Here is a 20,275-nt window from a genome sequence, read left to right on the forward strand (position 1 = left end):
TCCCCTTTAGTATTTATTGATCTCTGAGTATTTTAATTATAGTGGTAGTAGTGCTGTGGAGTACTTAGGCAGGTTGTTAAATCACACTGATTTTAATGGTGGTAAGCATAGGGGTGATATTTATTCGGAGATCTCTGAGAACTTTGAACTGGGTATAATGTGATATTAGATTAATGAATGAATGAATGGAGATTCTTTTTCCTTCAGTATCTTAAAATTGGAATCCCTTCACTTTTACAGTTTGTTTCCCCTTCTTTTTGTTTTGATTTCTAGTGTTCATGCTTTCTGATTTTCTTTTTGAAATCAGTTGAGGAAAGCGTTTGATTTTCCTTTCTTATGTTGTAATTCATAATTTAATCTGTAAAATTTCTTTTTTGTATTTCTGAATTTGGTTTTTAGTCCTTGATTCATTTGCTTTTTCTTGGGTTTTAGAAAGAAATAGAACGTCTTCTCTGTCAGTTATGTGAATTCATAAAAAGGTCCTTTTCATAATGACATACCCTCCTTATGAAGAAGAATGAGATGTAATAAAAATACTTTGGGAAAGTTAAATGAGAGTAAAAATGGTTTTTTCTGATAATAAAGCAAATATTCAGAATATGCATGACAATATTTTATACCTGTCTGGTAACTTGTTTAAATCTTCATCTCAGACTACACATGAGGAACAGTCCCCTCCTCTCTCATCTGCTTCCAGAGTGTCAGAAAAGATTTTATAAATGTAAAATGACTTATTTTTGTTGTGTGGCTGTAGCTGTGGTTGTTCAGTGTCCTTTCTTGCTGTCCCATATTTGCAGCTAACCATATAGGGGAGTTTTAGTAAAGAGAGCAGATCCTGTTTGTCCACCAACAGTCCCAAGCATTTCATGTTGACAGACAGATCTTGAATTGGCAGTCATGTGTCCCAGGCTGTACGGGTTTTTAAAAGGATCTACATGAAAGTTTTTCAAGCCTGGCTCCGTAGCTTCAGTGAAGTTTTTGCTGGTATCTAGCCCTGCTTGAAAAGTCACCTCTCCACAAGCTGCCTCAAACAAATCCCAGGCTACAGAAAGCTCAAGAGTTTATAATGAGGTCAGCAGCAGTACTGATTTCAGCACCCTTGAGATTTTACCAGTGATGCCATTTGTATTTTGGCAAATAAAATCCCTTCTAAAATTTCTGTCTCTTTCTCTAGAAATTTTTTTCATGCCATTAGCAAAATATGTCTTAATTTAACTTTCCAAAGTGATATAAACCTTGATTTTAAGACCTACATTCTAGGTCACACATCAAAATCTGTCCTATCCTGTTCTTGGACATGCAGTTCCATGGGAGACAATCAGTGGCTTTGTGCAGAGTCATTTCTGTTCTGGATGTGACAGAGCTATGTTATTCCTCCAGTCATTCCCCTTGGATTAGAGGTGGTTAGGCAAAGAGGAGAATTCAATAAATGGGAGATTAAATAGTATCTACAAGGCTTCAGTACTCAGAATACAACTTTGTGAATTCTCACTGTGCTCTATTTTCTTCTACATTACATACACTAAAAATTATGGGAGAAAGAGCCAGAAGAAATAAATTCCCACTCTTCCTGCCAATTTCCTGGTACTTCTAATCTCTGCTCTCAGCTCAAAAGTTCAGAATGAGTGTCAGATCCATTCTGGCCATCAGGTGGTCTGAGTAACATCATATTCAAATGCTGCTGGCAGCACAAACAAATATCTTTAGTCTTTTGCCAGCATGAGAGAATTGGTATTGCCATACTCTTTCTTGAACCAGGCTTCTATTTGATTTATATATAGCAATTTTCACATCTAGCAAATGAAGTAGGAGGTGATCTTTTGTGGGCAATACAGACACAATGCCAAGAGAAATAAACCCTAGGAAAACAGACAAGAGGTGATTACTGAGCAGCCAGGAGTAAGAGCACTGCTCCAAAGAAGGAAATTGTGAAATATATTCCAAGAAAATGTACTGCTGATCATGCTGTTAATTCTGCTCTCTGACCGGGGTGGGACAAGAGAAAAACATACGATTTTCTTTTTCTTCAGAAGCTTGTCTGACTCCACACTAGACCCTAGAAGTCAGTGGAAAGCACTATATTTCCCTCCTCCTAGTTAAATTAAGCCCTTAAAAGGGTCAAATGCGTTTTCATCCTGCTTTGAAACTGAGCAAAAATAGAGGTTTTACATCTTTGCTTTAAAAAGTGAAACATAAATATGAGGGTGTCAGCTTCATCTGGCTACACTGTGGAATATGAAGGTGCTTCCTTATCAAGTCTAAGGATACCTAGATAACATAATGGGAGTTGACTGTGTGGCTTATTTTATCATCAAAACACCCATCCACTAGAGCTTTTAAAAAACCTTTCCAGGTATATGGCAGATAATATTATTCCCCAGCCATGTTTTATGCCATATGATTGCAGATTTGAATAATAGTTTCCAAACTGTGCAAAGCATAAAACTAGTAGTATATGTTATATTCATTACTAAAACCATGTCAGAAACAATGATTTGGAAAAAAAATACAAACCAAAAAAGTTGTACATTTTTCTTCTGAAGCTCCATGAGATACTGAGGCCTGGAATGTTCTTTACTGTGTGTGTCACCATAAACGTTTTCAAACATTTCAGCAATAAACCAAATACCTTCTAGCATAAACCACCTTTCAAATTGGTCTTGAGCCAAAGGGAAAACTATATATCTCCTATTCAGGCTGTATGGTAATTAAAGAATTGTTTAATCATCAGGCTGGTCAGAAACCCAAGCTTTTTAGCATGTGGATACAAAATGCACATATTGGTTAATTTGCATTAATCAAATTATCTTATATGAAGTAAAGAACACTTTATTAATAGTGTATTTTCCTCTACATCTGGTCAGTCTTTTTTTCTGTGATGTACTTGCTTTCCAGTTTCCAAGTTATCTTTAGTTTTTGGCTGCTGTTTCTGGAAGCTCTGAGGCACGTTCCTGATGGAAACCACATGAGCATTCCCGCTGCTTCCCGAGGCAGGGCTTGGGGATGGCTGGAGCCCATGAGCAGCACTGCTGGGCACAGAGATCCTCTCTCCTTTGCCATCTTTCAGCACCTCATCAGTGGCACTGGGAATGCTTGCAGCCACTGAGAACAGATGTAGAAATGTGACCTTGTGGTAGAGAGGTTTGACAGCAAAAACCCTCATTTCCCTACAGAAGGGTTCTAAGTGAAATTCACTCAGAAGTTAAAATTGCCAGTATGAAGAATTTTGTATTGTTTTTTCTTAAAAAAAAAAATTTGTGTGACTAGCTGTTTTTTGTTTGTTTGTTTGGGGTTTTTTTGTTTTAATCTTGGTAAGCCTCTTTTTCAGAAATAAACCCTCCCCAGGGCAAAGAAGGAAATTTGTTTGTAAGAGACCACTACCAACAGGTATTAATTTAGAAAAAAAACAAAAAACACAGCAACAAAGTAAAACAAAACCAAAGAACAAAAGTAAAAAAGTTTTTTCTAGATTAAACAGAACAGATTCATGAAGTACATATAAAAAGCTGGTGAAATTGCATTTATTTATATTTTATAGGGCTTTCCTGGCAAGGATGGACCCACAGGCCCACAAGGACCTCCTGGCCCAATGGTGAGTATTGCCCATGGAATTTCTTACTGCAAAAGTCAGCAGGATTTGGGGATTACAGATCACACTGTTATCTATGCTACAGTGGATAGAGCAAGGCCAAGGGAAGTCAGAATTCTCATGATGCACTGAGTTGGCAGAGAGCTCCTGTCCAGTGTAATTTCTTTCCATTTCTACTTAGCTTAAGAAGAAAATGTCTCCCATGGGGAGGGGAGAGAATTGTTCTGTCAATAGATTGATAGCTTGTTCTTAGTCAAGCAACTGCACTATGAAGAGGGAATTACTGCTTTGAACATTTGAAACAAGACTTTTTTTTTTGTCAAAAATTCCATAGGACTGTTAGCTGAAGTGAACCATCAAGCTTAACTTGGTTTAGAGGCTGGAGGTGAGCACAGGTGCTCCACAGAGTAATCAAGGAAGACAGCAGAGGCTACACCCAGCCTCTAATGCAGGATATATGTTGTCTTCAGAATCAGTCTCAGCCTTCTCAGCTGGGGCAGCTAGGCAAAGTTAATGCCTTCTTAAGAGATTTAAAAGATTGGAAGAAGCTGCTGGTTGTACACAGTATTCTCCAAGCCATCTTGATGTTTTTTGGAAAAACATTCTGAGTCATCCCCCCGAACACAGTACTGACATCACAGGATTTAGTCCAGTGGTTCAGCAATTTCTGCTGTTCCAGAAAGCAGCCCAAGTTATTTTTCTCAAGTGCTTTTCTCAGAGCTTTGCTTATGGTGCTCTTTTTCCTACAAATTGCATTTCTTAATTTTCTCTCTGTGAGTCTTCAATCTTTGACTGACAGAACTGTCTGTGCATTTCTCCTCATCAGGACTCATGGATGTTGGTTGTCATCACCACTATTTTCCTCTTCTTTTTCCACATAGGGCATACCTGGTGCTCCAGGTGTTCCAGGTGTTACTGGAAGTCAGGGGCCACAAGGTGATGTTGGAGCTCCTGTAAGTAAAACTAATTAATATTTCACTGTCTGCTGTTGTGCTTTGGTTGGTTTCTGAGCCTGGCTTCACTGTTTGACAGAACTCCTCAATATTTATTGCCTATGATCTGTTTGCAGTTAGTGGCTAAGTTAAACATCATATTGACCTTCCTTTGTTCGTTCTTTGTAATTAAATATATTTGTTGATCTTACATACAATGTTTGGAATATGGGGATTAAAGTCAAAACACAAGACTCAAACACAGAAGTTAAAAACACAACTATGTGAATTTGAAGTCTTTGTGTAATTACATTCTTCTTTTTTTTCCCTTTGCCCTTCCAGCGACTCTCTGGAAATTTAAGTCTTTGTTAACCTGATTATTTCCAAAATATTATCCTGATTTCCAAACTGTGAAAATAATATATGAATAAAAACCTGGCTCTTGAGGTTACTCTGTGTTTAAATTAGAAAAATTGACTAATGACTAGGGCTTTTTATATAATTTATGTAATTTTTGGAAAATTATATCCTCTATATCTAAAATTAGTATTAGGAACCTCCAATATTAAGTTTATCTCTCAACTGCTATTTTTTTATGAATTATTTTAACAACCTCACAAAAAAATGACTAGAAGAAAGGAATACAACAATGAAATCAATGTGCATTTGATATAAAAGAGAATATATATAGTGGACTTTTTTGTCTCTGTAAGAGTTCAGACAATATTATGTATTAATATTTTAACATTTGACTACTTGTTTAATTATAAAGCCTGCTCAGCTTTTTCCCATCTATTACAGTAAACATCCTATTTAGTTTTTAATGACATCAAAGTGGAACAGTGTGTATTTTTGTAAATTCTATTTTCAGAATAGAATTTTTTTCCAAAATTCAGTTTGGTTTGAAGATTTAGGCCAATGCAAGCATTTTCATTTGGTTAAGTGGAAATGAAATTAAATTGATTGATAATTTATAAGCAAACATAATAATCTAAATGCCCAGTTCTGCATAGTTTCTAAGTCTAATCATGGAATCTATAAAGGAGATTTGATGAGCTTTGGAACCTTTACTATAAATATATAACATGTTGACTATGCAGTTCCTGTCCAAACACATGTTCCAGATACTGAACAAAATTTTCTAGAGTGTAGATATTCCTGTGAGTTATGCCATAGCTCTGCTGTGCATGGTTAGACTCTAGCTGTGCAGAAATAAACAGGTGGCTGAAAAATCACTTAGCTTTCTATTCCAAAACATAGAGTTATAGAAGAGAGTCCTTTGAAATGGTCTTTTAGTCTTTGTAGGAGTTTCCTCTCTCCAAGGACAGAATAAACTGTGCTTAACCATGTATCTGTCAGCTGGTTACCTACACAGAAGCACAGAACAGTCTGAGTGGGGAGGGAACCACAAGGATCATCAGGTCCAGCTCTCAAGAGTTTGGCCCATACAGGCATCAAACCTTGGCCTTGGTGTTATCAGCACCAGGCTCTGACCAACTCCTTTCCTTGCTTCAGGAGTTCAGAGAAATGTGTAGCCTAAAAAATGACACTGGTGAAGGTGCAAGTGCCCCAGACAACCTGTTTCAATCCACAATCCTCCTCACCATCATTACAGTCTTACATTATCCTTAATGTCAAATGTAATTTTCTGTGCAGTTTAATCCCATTGCTCGCTCTGCTCATAAGGGATGCAGAGTCCCGGAACAGCAAATTTCAGGCTGCTATTTTGCAAAAGTTAGACCTGTTTCAGCCATATGAAATGCATGTGGTGGCCTGACCTTGCTATGACTTTGAATAAGTGAATTCAGTGTGTGGCAAACACTTGTGAAAGTCATTGTTCCCATGTAATTGCCAAAGGTGAACATTTTGTTCAGTACTGAAATGATAGAAGTGTATTTGTCACTGTCACATAACCTCCTGAAAGCTGGCTTATGGTCTATTTCTTCTCCCTTTACTATGAATCTGCAAGGCAGACAAAGTTCAGGTGTTAAAATTTTGAACAGAACAAAATGAGAATTAATTTTGTAATAAATCTTTTCATAGGGTCCTCCTGGAGCTAAGGGGGAAAGAGGTGAAAGGGTAAGTCTATGTTCATGTTAGCTGTGGGATTTTTTCCTTCCTGGCCTTCTTTCTCATAAAGAACTTTTCCAAAAAAATTATGTTTCTCTGTGTTTACAGGAACAGTAATTTTCTCTTTGCAATTAAGCAAACTTTCCTTCTTTTCCAGATATGTCTTTTATATAGCTACATTGATGTTTTCAAGGTGGGAAGTATGTGGCAGTAAGCATGCCTCCAAATCTCTCATTAGGGTTATCTTCTCAGACCTCTGATTGCTGGCCAAAAAGAGAAATGGGAACCAGTGAAATCACAAAATTTCTTTGGCTTTCCTTTCTCATCTGTGAGGATATGATGTCTCAGCAATAATAAATATCCTTCTTTGCTCCAAGTGCTGTCAGCTCAGGGCTGTTTCATGACTCTGTGCTGTTGTTTTCCAGGGTGATCTCCAGTCCCAGGCTATGGTCCGGGCTGTTGCTCGTCAAGTGTGTGAGCAGCTCATCCAAGGCAAGTACACGGACAGTCCACGTGCTTCTCTCTCTGGAATGGATCTTTTCCTGCCACAGCTACTTACAAATATGACACTTTGCAAAATATCCAAGGGGATCTGTTTGTTTTAAACTAGACAGTTGAGATTTATGTTTCAACTAGATTTATGTTCAACTGGATTTGTGTCCAACTAGAGCTGATTAGCATCAGCCTGCTGAAAAAAAAAGCTGTAATTGTCTCCAAGCTATTACAGTTTACAGAAGCTTCTGCTGTACCAGTTTTAAATTTTTATAGACATAAAATACAAAAGCCTCCCAAACCCTTGCCAAAGTAAGAAAATAAAATCCTGCATAACAGTTCTTCCATTTTCTGTGCACTCTGTAACCTGTTATTTCTCCTCCAACAAGTGCACGACTTCATAATACCAAACCATGACAGACCACAGCCTTGAGAACCTGCCAGTACTCTGCTGTAACTTTGCTGAACAAGATTTTCCACTGCTACTTTTTTTTCCTGACAGGTCATATGGCAAGATATAACTCGATTCTGAACCAGATCCCCAGCCAGTCTGTCTCAACTCGAACCATCGCGGGGCCTCCTGGCGAGCCAGGTCGGCCAGGGGCTCCAGGGCCACAGGGTGAGCAAGGATCTCCAGGCATGCAAGGGTTTCCAGGAAGCCCTGGTCAGCCAGGAAGACCAGGAGAAAGAGGTAGGCTTCATACTTCACAAATACCTCCCTTTCCTGATACATTCTAACAGCTTTTGTCTCCTGTCTACAGAAAGCAACATTTTCTCACTAATTAATTAGTGACCTTAATACAGACCATTATGAAGGCTCTGGAGACTCTGTCATGAAAGTCATGCAGGCTTTGCCAAGTGTGTTTTGGTAGGACCAGACAGAGGTTTAATGTTTAACTGCTGAAGACTGGTGGAATTTAATTGTGCAGATCGCATCACATCGTGTTTCTTCTTAGTAAGGCCTCAAAGTGAGCAGAATCCCTAAATGTATAAGCAAAAGAGCATTTGAAAAAAGTCAGATGCAAAACTGATGTGGGGAAATGCTGAGCTTTTCTGATAACTTCAAATATGTCAGTCTATAAATTTCTGAGTAATGGCCACCTGAAAGGAGCAGGATTGATAAGAAGAGGGAAAAATTCCTAGTTTGAGGGGTTGAGAGAATCAAGAAGAAGAAATGGTGAGGTCAGAGAGAAGTAATACACTTAACATTTACAAGAATTCTCTTCTGTATTCTCATATGAAGGCTAGATCCCATTCTCCTTTCCTCCATGAGCATTGTCTAATAACAAAACAAGTTCCATGTTTCATTTACTCTCTTTCTGTGCAGCCTGGGCTATCTTTTGTGTCCCAGAGTAGCACTAACCTCAGGACACAATACTGAGTAGAGCTATAATTGTGAAAGTGCTTTGAAGAACATCACATGAGGAGGTGACCCAAAACCCAAGAGACAAATGTGATATTTACAAGCAGTGAATTGGTGTTGCTGTTACAAAATCTGCTAATGGGGTTTTAAAAATTAATTGCTGTGTAGACTGTTCAGGAGCTTAATAGTTCCAGTTCACAGTAGCCATTATGACCATAGTTATAACATTGTTTTTAATAGAAAATCTTTGAGTGAACCTGTGAGTCTTGCCCTCAAGACTGTAAATTCCATCACCATTTTGAAAAAAGAGGCAAGGTTCCAGGTACTGAGCCTTCAGTCCTGCTGTTGCCTGCTCCAGCTGAGCAAAAACCAGGCACTGTCCAGGAAGGAGGAGGAATGAGGGAGTGTGAGACAAGTAGAAAAGAAGACTGGAAGAGACAGCAATCGAGGAACTGACTTTTAAAAGGGTGGTCTGGAGATACTGAATGCAGATTTCAGGATATTTGATTCCACACCAGCATATTTTAAATCTTTCCCTTCTTTTTGGGAAGAGGTTTTTCAAGCTAGGACTTCAGAAAAGGGACAAACAAAACACCAGGCTACAAAAAAGGAATATGTCCAACATATTCTGTACTTTCTATTGTATTTGCTGTGCTGATGTCCAGACACACATTGTGGGATCACAGAGTGATTAGACACAGTAATTTAAATGAAATATGATGTGGGTTGGCCCACTGCAGACAATATTAATGTTTGGGAAGCAGCATTGGCAGCAGAGTACAGAAAAGGTAAAAAGACATTAGAAAGAATATTGCCCCTTCCCTCTCTATTACCCTTTCCTCTCCATATGAATAACTGGTGTTAGAAGGGACTGATTTTGGCAGGTAGTGCTTGTGGGGAGTCTTATACTTGGTAGAGAGAAAGCTCTAATCAAGCATCCCTCAGAACTGCAGTCAGATTTTCATAAAATGTGGTACCAAATGTTGGTAGTGTTCTATGATATTTTCAGCTTAAAATGAGGTTGTTTCAAGAATGCATGTGTAAACTTTAGGACAAAATAATTGGCTGGTTTATTTGGAGTTGAAATGGATTTTAGGACATTCATGTAACTGGAGCTTTGAACAGAATCTGGAAGAAAGATGAAGGAGCTCCTTCAGAAACTAGGCAAAATTATATAATAATTTATTACTCCTTGAGGATTTGATTTCTTCAGAAGCAACTGAACTTTCAGACTGATGTGTGTTTGATGCTGTAGCACTTTACTGAGCAGGAAGATACCTTTTGCTGCAGACTCTTGGGGTATTTCTGAATCCATTTCTCGAAGCTAACCTCAAAATGCAAAAATGAAGATTGGAAATTATTTAACCAGCCTCATGCTTGTGGAGAATGATTGGAAATTTTTCATGGATTCCCAATTCTCACTTTATTCCTAATGCATATCCTACACAGAAGCAGCAGACTAAAATTGCTCAGCTTCTGGATGGAAGGAAAGGTTTTAAAGTTTCCAGTGACAACAGAGAGGAAGGTAAATGGAACCCATCCCTTGCTGTGTTCTGAAACACTGTTTGCATTTAACTTGTTCAGCAAACACAACGTATCATCCTGTCCTGAAGATCTCCCTCCAGCCACCTGGAAGTCTTTATGCAGAATGTGTTTCTTTTCACTGATGTCATCAGCATTTTGGTTATATATGAAGCCAATTTAATGTTCAACTCTGAAAGTCAGGCTCCACGTTTAAGTTCAGAAAATGTCCTGCAACAGAGTGTGCTGAGCAGTAATAGTCATTAGAAGGAAAAACCACCTGTTTGCTTATCTAGCAGTGTTTCTAATTCTCCCTCAAACTGTAGGAATTGCTGCAGGAGCCTGTTCCTGGCTCTGAGCTGAGTGGCAAGGTTCTGGTAGAGCAGGAAGATGAAAAGGTGAGGAGGCCAGGTGTTTCTTTCACCTCACCTCTCTTGCCTATCACCTCCTCAATCCCAGCCTGTAAGGAGGGAACACTTCAGAAAGCAGGTGTGGAACTGGTTAGAAATGGTGCACCAAAGAGAGCTGTACTGGAAATGTCAGCAGTGAGAGACACCAGTGAACTTCCCTGCTAACTTGCCTGGCCAACAGCTTCTTTTCCCTTGTTTTCCTTGTCACTCTGCCAAGCGTTTATCAGAGGCTTTGGAAGGAGACATGGATGAGTGTATGGAGTTCTGCTAGAAACCTCCACTTGAACTTCTAGGTCCATGATGTCCCATTCCTGGGTGGGATTCCTCTCACTGGTAACACACACTGAGCTGGTCCTTCCAGGAAAGACCACCTCAGTGAGAAAGGACAAGCCATTCTCCTGACAGATCCAGTTCTCAGTGTCTGCTGCCAGCTGAGAGGCCACGTTGTATTACCAGGCCCCTGCAGTACATAATCCCAGATAAGTTACTAGAATTTTGCCCTTTGCTTATTTGCATAAGTATAGGAGTTTGGAAAAAAACCAAACACTGATTATTCACAGCCCTCATCTCTATTTTAATTTTAACTAGCTCACAGCATTGGTTTCTATTCTCATTTCAGCTAATTTGAACATATTTTGTTTTGGTTTTGTTTATGATCTGGGACTTAAACAACTAGTGTCTGGCTTCTAAGTGCCCAGGAAATAGTTGCACCTCTGCAAAATAGTATAGAAACCAAAAGAATCAACACGTTCTTTTCTTCTCTTTGGTTTTCAGTTATTTTTATAATGCATGGGTTGTTTTCTCAACATTGTGGAAAAATGGAAAAGCCATAGTAAAATTATTCTGGGGCACTGCTAACCTTCAGATGCTGTGGAAGTGCAGTTCTACTACTGAATGGACTTCAATTCTTATGTGTTCTGAAGTGCTGAATAAAACTTACAGCTACTCAGCCCATCCCACTATGATTAAAGTACAATAAATACCTAAACTGTCACTGGGAAAGTTTCTGTTCTCAAGTACAGCTTCATCCTTATTTGCTTCCTGGCTTCATATGAAAGAGCCCCAGTTAAACATGTGTTATCAAAAGACACATTTACAGCTGTGATGGCAAAATTTCAGTGGAATTAAATGGAACTTTTGCCAGTTTTGTCAATTAAATATTTTTATTTCCAGTTTTAGCTTCATCTGGATAAAGAAAGAAAAAAATCACAACTGTGTGTTATTTTACACTCACAGATGCTCACAGATGCTCACAGCTGAACATCTTGAAAAGAGGATATTTTTGGTAGTAGTTTAATTTTTCTTAAGTGCAATACATAGTTCTCCTCACAGGACAGTATTCCTTTAAAGACAAAATTAGCTAAAGAACACCTGAGATTTCCATTTGTGCAGATACCATGGAAATTTATTTTTCTTTGCTAGAGAATGTGTTCATAACCTTGGTGTTGTTTTCAATAACTGATGCTATCAGAGTTATCTTTAGTGAAGGGTTGGAAATCATTGATTTCAGTTGCTTGTGATCTCCATGGGGCTGAAATGAAGACATTGCTTATTTTGGATGGGGATAGACATAAACCCATTGTTAGCATGAAGGGGAGAGACAGTTTGATGGTATTTCTGAAGCATGTCCAGACCACAAACATGAAAGCTGTTCCTGGGACCTGTAGGCATTTTTTACTCAAATGGCAAGTTTTGATATGCAGACTTTCATTCTGAGGGCAATTACCCTTTACAGTAAACTGCAATGCAGTAACCCCCAAGTGATGGCTTGTCTGGTTGGCTTTCTGTAAGCCATGCTCTGCTGGCACCAAAGATGACTTGGGTGAATTTTGAATATTCTGCCATTTATAAGAAGTGAGCCAAGAGGTCTGTGAGTCTCTTAAGTCCCTTAGGGAAACCCATGGCTTTAACTCATGACCATTTTGCCTTAGGAGTATGATATTTTTGCATCAGTGTTTATGTTCTCTTTAACTTGGATAAACTTTACTGGAAATCGGACTAAAAGAAACCTGATGCAGACTTTTATCTTGGCCTTCCATGTTTGCTTTTAAAGAAGTTTTGCTCTGCACAAGAGATTCATCATTTATTCTAGAATGAATGTTTTCTTCTTAGCCTGAGTAGATTTGTTCCATGTTCAGCATTTCTTACTGACATTTTATCCTGTGAACATCACATATAAGTGTGTAGTTTGGTGTGTGTTAATAATTACAATTGAGTGCATGGCAGGCTGTCATTTCAAAACATTGTGGCTGCTGCCTTTGAAGTCACCAAGTAATGTTACCATGCAGGAGGATAAGCAATGGTCCTTGTGCTAAACAGCTGGGCAGATTGCAGATGGTTGTGGTGGGTCAGTCTTCTCAGGAAAAAAGCAATTCAAACAGACTTGGCCTTTTGCAAAGGGCAAACCTTTCCCTGCAGGTCCTGTGGGGTAAGAGATAATTTGGACACAGTTACCTTGTTACAAGGCCTGCAGCACAGAGAATTGCAATAGATGAGTTTCTGCATATGTTTGAAGCAAGCCAGGGCTAAGCAAAATTTCAAGCATGTGGAAAAAGCCACCACCACTCTTCCCTCAAAATTATGCAACTGAATGAAATAAAAGGCAAAGAAGGGAAACAGGCAATGCCTTAACTATGCCAGGACAGTGGCAGAGAACCTTGCTGAGGTAAGGTAAAGAGGTCATCCATGCTTTGGTGAAAAATTATGTCCTTGCTGTGGGTTTACTGGTTGCAGTGGTGTGGCCTGTGTTTTCCATGTGGTTGGGTCAGACAGTAAGTTGCCCTAGAAGACTCTTGTTCCTGCAGAAGACCCAGAACTCATCCACAGATACTGAATCCACTTCAGTTCGGCAGACTAATATTTGATAAACTTGATGTGAGCAATTCTTTGCTACTGATGGGTTTTAATTACAATTTTTCTCACACTTAGACTCTTTATTTACTTATTTGCTTCCATTGCAAATTAGCTTAAGAAGGTAAAAGATCTTCGGTGACTCCCTGAGGGGAAACCTGATAAGGAGGGGCTGAGGCCACTTGCTTTGCTCAGTTACAACTTCCTCATGAGGAGAAAAGGAGGGGCAGGCACTGATCTGTTCTCTGTGGTGACAGTGACAGAACCCAAGGGAATGGCCTGAAGTGGATGGCCATAGGTTGGATATCAGGAAAAGGTTCTTTACCCAGAGGGTGGTTGGGCACAGGAACAGCTCCCCAGGGCAGTGGTCACAGCACCAAGCCTGACAGAGCTCAAGAAGCATTCGGACAATGCTCTCAGGCTCAGGGTGTGACTCTCGTGATGGTCCTGGGAACCAGCCTCGATGATCTTTGTGGTGTCTTCCAACTCAGCATATTCTGTGATTCTATGATTCCTTGCAAAAATGAGGTGTTCTCCAGCTGTTTTGCCCTAAGAGGCAGCAGTTACCTGAGCAGTTACCTGAGGGAAGGAGCCCAGTCAGTTGAACTGTGGATATTGCCCCATCTAGGGCAGCAGCTGTTTTCTTTCTGCTCTGTGTTGATGAAGGTGCCATGTATAGACTTTGATTCTGAAAGCAGGGAAACTGTGAAGCCGGGAGAGCAATTACCAGTACTGGGAGGGAGGTCTGGAAAATGGGGGGGAAGTCCCACAAACCAGCCAGGATTTGGTGTCTCTGAACCATCCAAATCAAACACAGACTTTATGAGAATTTCCAAGTCACCAGTGGAAACTCAGGGTCTGGAATTTATAGTTTTGACACCTACTATAGTTCAACACTGCTTATTGTGATGTCTGCATATAGAAAGTGTTTTTATAAGATGCCATAGTGGTAGTGCAGAAGGAGATGGAAAGCTGGAAGTAAGCAGTGCTTTCTCTGAATTACTAGATTTGTGATCTCCCTGGATCAGACACAGGGAGAGAAATTTAGTGCCATGAGCGAGTGCAGGAGCACAACTCACTGGGTCTGCCTTTTGGAATATCAGAGTTTCAAGACTGGGAAACACTTGGATTGGGCTTTACTTGGGAGTCAGATTTTGACTGCGATGAAACTCCTTTCTCATGTTTTAGCAAGAATCTGCCGTAACTGCTAACAATTCTCTCCATTAACAATTTTGTCCTGTACCACTCTTTAGTGGGTGAATGTTTGAAGGAAAATTTGCTGTAGCACTGAAATTTGACTTTTATGGGCCCCACAGTAATTTATAGCTACGAGGCGTGGAAGAATCTTCTGACGTACAATGGTTGCACGTTGGGGTAGTCCAGAGGGAGCTTTCCACAGGAAGTGCAGCCTGGAAACTGGCTGATGCCTCTGCATGCCATCCTGAGGAAACCACCATGGCAGCAGGAATGTTTAAGACCCCAAGAATGACATTTCCCTTCAGAGGCTGTCAGGGGAGGGAATGGAAAAAGAACCAAATAATTTTCATTTTTCACCTTCTTCCTTCTTTGCCATCTGTTTTTAGATGAAAAATAACATATGGAACTATAATCCTGGTTAAATAATAAACACTGCTCACACTTTTGATCAAAATGTGACTGAATACTATTTCCTTAGGTTTACCAGGTGAGAAAGGAGAGAAAGGCAATCCAGGTGTTGGAACACAAGGACCCCGAGGCCCACCAGGATCCACAGGTAAATTTACATTTGAGGCATCTGGATTAGACCATTCTGACCCATGTGTGAGGAAGCTTACAGTAGCTCTGTCTTTCTCCTTAAGGAGAGTAGCAGAAGAGTAGCAGTTCAGGCACCTTAACTGTTACAATGCTCTTACTATGTAATATCATGTTGGGATGTGCCACATGATGGTGTCACCCATCACACAAGTACTTTCATTTTCCCTATGATAAACTGCTTCCCCAGCCCACCTTTTAAAAATGTTTCATGTATTTTTTTTTCCAGACATGGTTCTAGAAGGGGAAAAATTAGTCTGGACTAATTACATTTGTTTTCTCATTGACTTAATGTCATATCTAAACGGGGGCTGACAGAGAAATGTATAGTAATTAAGCACATTATATCACATGGATTTATATTTAGGTCCTGGAAAAGCAGAAAGAGTGATAACCAGGTCCTGTTGAAACAGGAGTGAAATTGCATTGACCTCAGGAGGATATCCTGGCTGTTAGGCACTGGTATCAAGTCACAGCATTACCCAGATTCTGTATTGAAAGGGAGTGGGAGGAATCAAGAGCTGTGCTGGCATCCAGGGCTGTCCTTTCCCCATGAAAATCCCTTTCCAGAAGTCTGATGTTTGGTGAAACATTTGCTCCAGTTCTGCCTAGAAGCTGTCTCTGGCAAGGAAAATGAAGCAGCAGTCAGAGAGGAAGCTCATTGGAAGTGGGTCTCCTCTCAGGCTGCTGCTCTGTCTTCCTTGCCAGAGGCTGAAGTCTTCCCTCAGCTTGCCCAGAGGAGTCAGAGCCAGGATGCCTTGTTCCTCCTCTCAGGCTGTCTCCTGGAAGTGTTTATAGCACACTCAGTCCATGTTTTCCAGGCCAGGAAAGATGGCCTCATGTCCCTGCTTTCATGAACGACACTATGCAGATGTTTCATCTCCCTGTTCTATGCAGGACCTCCAGGAGAAAGTCGGACTGGCAGCCCGGGCCCACCAGGGTCTCCGGGCCCACGAGGTCCTGCTGGTCACACGGGGTCCCCGGGCTCAGCGGGTCCTGCTGGGCCTCCCGGGTACTGTGACCCATCCTCCTGCGCTGGCTACGGCATGGGAGGTGAGTAGCGAGGAGTCGGGATTGCTGCCCCTGGCAGAGGTGTGGGTGGCACTTTCTAACAGCCCAAGTGAGATGGAGGCTACCAGTGAAACTTGCACTAAAAGGTGGTGGCTCCTTAAACCTGCGTGTCCAGTGTGGCTCTACTTTGTGGGACTGCATCAAGAAGAGAAGGTGACCCAGCATAGTGACCAAAGGAAGTGACCTCCATCTGATCCCAGCCTGTAAAACTGATCCTGCCTAGTGGGTTTTGTCCTGTATGTGTTTGTGTAGCTGTATGAGCCTGCTCCATCTCCAGATTCTGTGTTGAAGCCCTACCAACTCATGTTTGTGACAGCAGAGTTTTTACACTTGTAGTTTCTCAAACGTGTTGCTCAACCTCCCCTTCCATGTGCCTCTGAGTGGCATGAGAGCATGACCCTTACTAAACCTGTAGTAGTGTAACCTGGCACAGGGATGCACGTGTCCATCATTAACCAGTGAAGCCACCTGGAAAAAATTATTCCTTCTATATCTTCTCTGTATCCTCCTTTCCCATCTTGTTGTAGCATGGAGAGGCCATGGGAAGAAGTTAACAAAATTACCAAAACTTAAATCACCCAATCTAAAATCAAAATTAATTAGGAGAGTGCTAAACTACAAATGTTATGCATAAGGCATATTTGTTTGCTGTTTACAGTTTAATCTGCCCCTGAGCTATTTGTATGTTTTACTTACCTGAATGTTTTTCTTGTCGTCTCTTCCTATCCTTTTCTCCTCACTTCCCCTCCCCATTGTTCATTTCCTGTTTTAAGGCCCAATCCCTTACAATGGCTACGAATCCAGAAGGTGAAAGGCTCATTCTGGTTCAGGTCTCATTGGGCTGAAGGTCAGAGATGGATGCTGAACTGCTCTGTGCTTTCCAGCAACGATAATGACTACCACTAATGAACTTACAGCTGCTGTACATGCACTTGGCTTCCTGGCACTGCTAAAAAATTATTGCCTGACCCATTTTTGCCTGCTGCTCATGTATTCTAGCTCATAATTGGAATAAGCTATAGCAGGCAGAGTGTGCAGTGTATAATGAGCACAGTATTACAATTGGACATTTGACAAATTGTGGTGGTGGTTTCCAACTAACTTGGCTGTCTGTTGGTGGGTTTCCAATTGCTCCAGCTTATTAATTTTGTTAAATGTTTTCATTGTTCCTTTATGTGAATAAAAGATGTGTATTTAAAGATTATATATATACTCACACACATGATATAGAAATATATCTATATATAAAATGTCAATTTCCTAATGAATGCTTTAATTTTCTACTCCCCTTCTCCTGTGTTAACCGTATGAATACTCTTGGTGGTGGTGGGTTAAGGTGGATACGGTGAGCCAACTGATCAAGACATCCCAGTAGTGCAGTTGCCACATAACTCCTACCAAATCTATGACCCTGAGGACCTTTATGATGGTGAGCAACAGCCGTACGTAGTTCACGGGTCCTACCCCTTACCGTCCCCATACTCCCAGTCCTATCCATCACCTCATCTTGCTCAACCAGAGTTCACTCCTGTCCAAGAAGAGATGGAAGCCGTTGAGCTGAGGTCCCCGGGCATCAGTCGCTTCGCAAGGAGGATAGCCAAAAGGAGTGCCACGACCCCAGAACGCACAAAGGCAAACGGAAAAAGCCCCTCTCAATGAACTGCTTAAAAAAGGGAAACATTTTATGCACACCCGTGTTTGGCCTTTTGCCCCAGTGCCTCCTCACCTGTCACTGAAGATGTTTACAGGCTCTTATGTTAAAGGAGAAAAAAGTGTACGTGGCCAGTTGACACAACAAATAATGGTAATTATCTTGCATGCCAGAAGTTTAGTATGTTAGTGGGTTGGTGCTAGCTGATGATGAAAGGTCACTTGTAGATCTTTCTCTGGAGTACTGTTCCGTTCACTCTTCAAACTGCATCTGAAAAATGCATCTGGCTAGGTGGTGTGTGTAGAACCATTCACAAAAGTTAATGTTTTGTTATCCAGTTTTTCTCAGCTGATTACTTTCTCTTTGTTTTGGATTAATTGCTTTACTAGCAGAGTAACCTGACTAAATCCACTGGAGAACAATGTATCAGGTGTCCTTGCACCCCAGTTATCATCCTTTTGTAAAGATTTCTTACATTACAGACCATTAACTCACCTAAAATAAATAAGCAAGAATGTTCTGTGGGAGCACACTGATAATTTATTGTGAACCTCTTTCCTTTCTGTTTTGTACGTAAATAAAAGTTGCAAGCTTTTGTATGGTAATTCTGTATTCATTTGATTTTTAACTCAAAACAATTGCATTAGACCTTCAGGGGACAGAATGTAACAAGAAGGAAATACATTTCCTGTTTTCAACACTTTGGGGCAACAGTTTTATTTTAAATGATGTAGTATAAACATTACTTAGCCTTATTTTTAACTTGTATATGGACAAGTGCAGAGAGTAACTGAGCTGAGGTAGGTGTACCAACTGTAGATGTGAGATTCCTCATGCCAACATGCCCAAGTCAAAAGACTGGGAGGTGTAACTGGGATGGCAACTTGGATCAGCTAACCAGGAGAGGAAGGCAAACCACCAACCCAACCACTTGAGCACAGAGCAATTCATCATCTACAAACAAGGTAAGTTAGAAAGAGACTCAATAAACACCTCTGAACAGCACTGGAGACTGAGCAAGATTTAGCTCAAGAATGGCCATTTATGAAAGCATAGGTTTGGAAGACTTTTTCACAGCCCTATACAGACATGGAGAGGCTGTCCTGCACATCTCAGGACCATCCTCCTGCTCATCCCTGACTGGAAGCAGGTCTAGTCATATTCTACAGTAAAGAAAAGCCTGTCAGGTATTGACTGCTGCCAGCAGCTCCCTTAGCTCACCAGGAAGAAGATGAGTGGGTACCTTTACTGTGTAATCTCCAATTGTCTCACCTGAAATTCAGCCTCATTAGTAGCACACAGGATTTGCACATGTAACTAGTAGGCTCTGGCTGGGGGCTGGATACCTTCCTAGGTTCTTTCTCTTTTCCCATTACTTCTTTCACCTCTGACTCCACCCATTTTCCTCGGTAAAGGTGATAAAAGTTGATAGAATATGAGTTTAATGTCATTTCATTACCTGCACTTGCATTTAAAATAGAAGGTAGAAAAGTATAATGTAGTTTATGGACTTTATTTTTTAGCAGCTTAACCCCACTTGACAGAACACTGAGGCCCCATGGCTGTCTTGGCCCCAAGCAGGTACCACAGCCTGGCACATGCAACTGATACTCAGAAGTATTATTAAAACTAAATACAGTAATGCCTGGGGTCACAGGGTTAATTTTAATTTCCCTGCTGGCACTGGCTGTGAACACCCATGGTAATTTACCCCAGCTGCAAGTTCCCTCTGCCCCTCCCTGGTTAGCCCACTCCCATCCATGTTCTACTGACAGCTCAGAGTTCTGCTTGAGATATGCTGACCTGCAGGTCCTGTGGTAGGGACAGAGAAGGTCACTGATGGAAAAAATCAGCTTTTTTTTTTCCAGCAATTCTGCCTGTTTTGTCTTTGGAAGACTTTGAGTCTCCTGCTAACAGTGCACAATACATTAGTCATGACTGGCTGGCCTGCAACACTATATCCAAATCTCAGGTTCTTTTGGGACTGCAGAGACTGATGAGACCACAGGGCAACACCAGGGACGTAGGGATACAGCATAATCACACTGATCAAAATAAGGCAATTGTTGATATCTACTCCATGAACATGAACAGCCTGACCAAACCCCTGAGGGTGCTTGTGGTGTGCAGTCAATGTCCCCTGTGCTGTGCCAGTCCAACAGCTCCCACACCAGTCCCCTGGGCTGGGGGAGCAGCTGGAAGCAGCACAGCACCCCCAGCTCACAGGAGTTTGGTGCTCTGGGCCTGAGGGATCCCCTGTGCTGCACACCTGCACAACAGGCTGCCACTGCCACCTCCTCCTCACACCATAGGATGTACATGGAGTCAATTAAACAAATGACTTGGGGAAAATAAAGTGGCCATAATAATTCAAATTTTATAACAATTTATATACTAAAGCACGAGATTCAATTGCAGTAGGTAATTTATTTTAACTTTCTATTTACTGTGCCATTTACTGGCACCATGCTGACCAGAATGCTGCTGGTATCATTAATCATATATAGTCACTCTTTATTAGAGTTACTCTTTATT

The 20,275-nt window shown here is 40.8% G+C and overlaps 1 protein-coding gene across 1 annotated transcript in view; it reads left to right on the top strand.

Annotated features, from left to right (window-relative positions):
* COL14A1 (collagen type XIV alpha 1 chain) overlaps window positions 1-18,345 on the top strand; it is a 113,625-nt gene extending 95,280 nt beyond the window's left edge. The window contains exons 41-48 of the mRNA XM_059482315.1: window positions 3,539-3,592; window positions 4,471-4,542; window positions 6,565-6,600; window positions 7,017-7,083; window positions 7,586-7,774; window positions 14,903-14,980; window positions 15,916-16,071; window positions 17,426-18,345. Coding sequence (XP_059338298.1) covers window positions 3,539-3,592; window positions 4,471-4,542; window positions 6,565-6,600; window positions 7,017-7,083; window positions 7,586-7,774; window positions 14,903-14,980; window positions 15,916-16,071; window positions 17,426-17,748 — 975 coding nt within the window. The 3' untranslated portion in view covers window positions 17,749-18,345. The remainder of the gene's footprint in view (window positions 1-3,538; window positions 3,593-4,470; window positions 4,543-6,564; window positions 6,601-7,016; window positions 7,084-7,585; window positions 7,775-14,902; window positions 14,981-15,915; window positions 16,072-17,425) is intronic.
* Window positions 18,346-20,275: the final 1,930 nt, after the last annotated feature.

The sequence above is a fragment of the Ammospiza nelsoni genome, chromosome 1 (assembly GCF_027579445.1).
Source record: "Ammospiza nelsoni isolate bAmmNel1 chromosome 1, bAmmNel1.pri, whole genome shotgun sequence".
Lineage (NCBI taxonomy): Eukaryota > Metazoa > Chordata > Aves > Passeriformes > Passerellidae > Ammospiza > Ammospiza nelsoni.